The sequence below is a fragment of the Mus pahari genome, unplaced genomic scaffold (genome assembly GCF_900095145.1).
Source record: "Mus pahari unplaced genomic scaffold, PAHARI_EIJ_v1.1 scaffold_15125_1, whole genome shotgun sequence".
Taxonomy (NCBI): domain Eukaryota; kingdom Metazoa; phylum Chordata; class Mammalia; order Rodentia; family Muridae; genus Mus; species Mus pahari.
In genome coordinates, this window is record NW_018392978.1 from 4677 (window position 1) to 5644 (window position 968).

The 968-nt window shown below is 48.0% G+C and overlaps 1 protein-coding gene across 1 annotated transcript; it reads left to right on the plus strand.

The window, feature by feature from the left end:
* Window positions 1-303: 303 nt before the first annotated feature.
* LOC110315287 (ral guanine nucleotide dissociation stimulator-like) lies at window positions 304-803 on the plus strand (the record flags this gene model as incomplete). The annotated part of the gene is made up of 2 exons (XM_021189375.1): window positions 304-483; window positions 607-803. Coding segments are annotated over exons 1-2 (377 nt in total), but the record flags the coding sequence as incomplete, so codon positions are not given.
* Window positions 804-968: the final 165 nt, after the last annotated feature.

Here is a 968-nt window from a genome sequence, read left to right on the forward strand (position 1 = left end):
TGACATTATGATTAGGAGTACATGCGCCCTAGGGACCCAGATTGCAAAACTGAGGTACAGTCTATATCCAAAAATGCCTGGGAGTAGGGAAATAAGAAACACATGTACACCTGTGTTGATTTGTGCACCTGGGAATTGAGAGGGGACATAGGAGCCTTGTNAGAAAGTCCTGTTGAAGAAGGGACAGTAATGGGACCACCCTCTTGACAATGACCTCACAGTGCGGAACCNTGGTAACCAGGCAACCCAACTGTTAGAGCAAGGCCTGAAGGCACACTTTTCAGAGACACTAGAGAGGGCAGGATGTTCTCTTGCTGGTGTCGTCGGACTAGTCAATGCTCTGGCCTCAAGAAAGACAACAGAAAAGTCCATGGTGGTGTCTGGAGGCACAGGGCTCTCTCTTGCCTTCAACGCCTGTGGCCTTTTTCCAGGAAGGGAAACAACTTGACCATGAGCAGCCAAGGCCAGGGCCACAGAGANCAGGTAACCACACTATTTCCTCTGTGTTTGGCATAGAAATATGTCAGGAACACATGGATTGAGAAGACCCAACAGATTATTGCAGAACCGTAACCCTTTGAAACCTTGAACTTCATCTTTCCTTAGGGCGAGAATGCATCTGCCCCACAGGATTTGAGGGAGCCCNGAAGAGATTCACACATCAGTGCAGCGACTGTGGTGAAGATGGTGAACAGCCTGGTGCCATCTCTGCAAGAAGGGAACCCCATCATTGTTTCTACTTTTCTGTCCACATACAGAAAATATTTCACGCCTCTACAGGTACTGGACCTGCTGTTCATGAGGTGAGTGGCCATCTCCAAGCACACAGTTCTCAAATTGTCTTGTTGGATCAGAATTCCCTCTCAATTTCTTTCTCTGTGTCTCTGTGTCTCTGTCACTGTCACTGTCACTGTTTCTGTCTCTCTGTCCCTATGTTTCTGTCTTTGTCTCTGTCTCTGCTCTCTGTC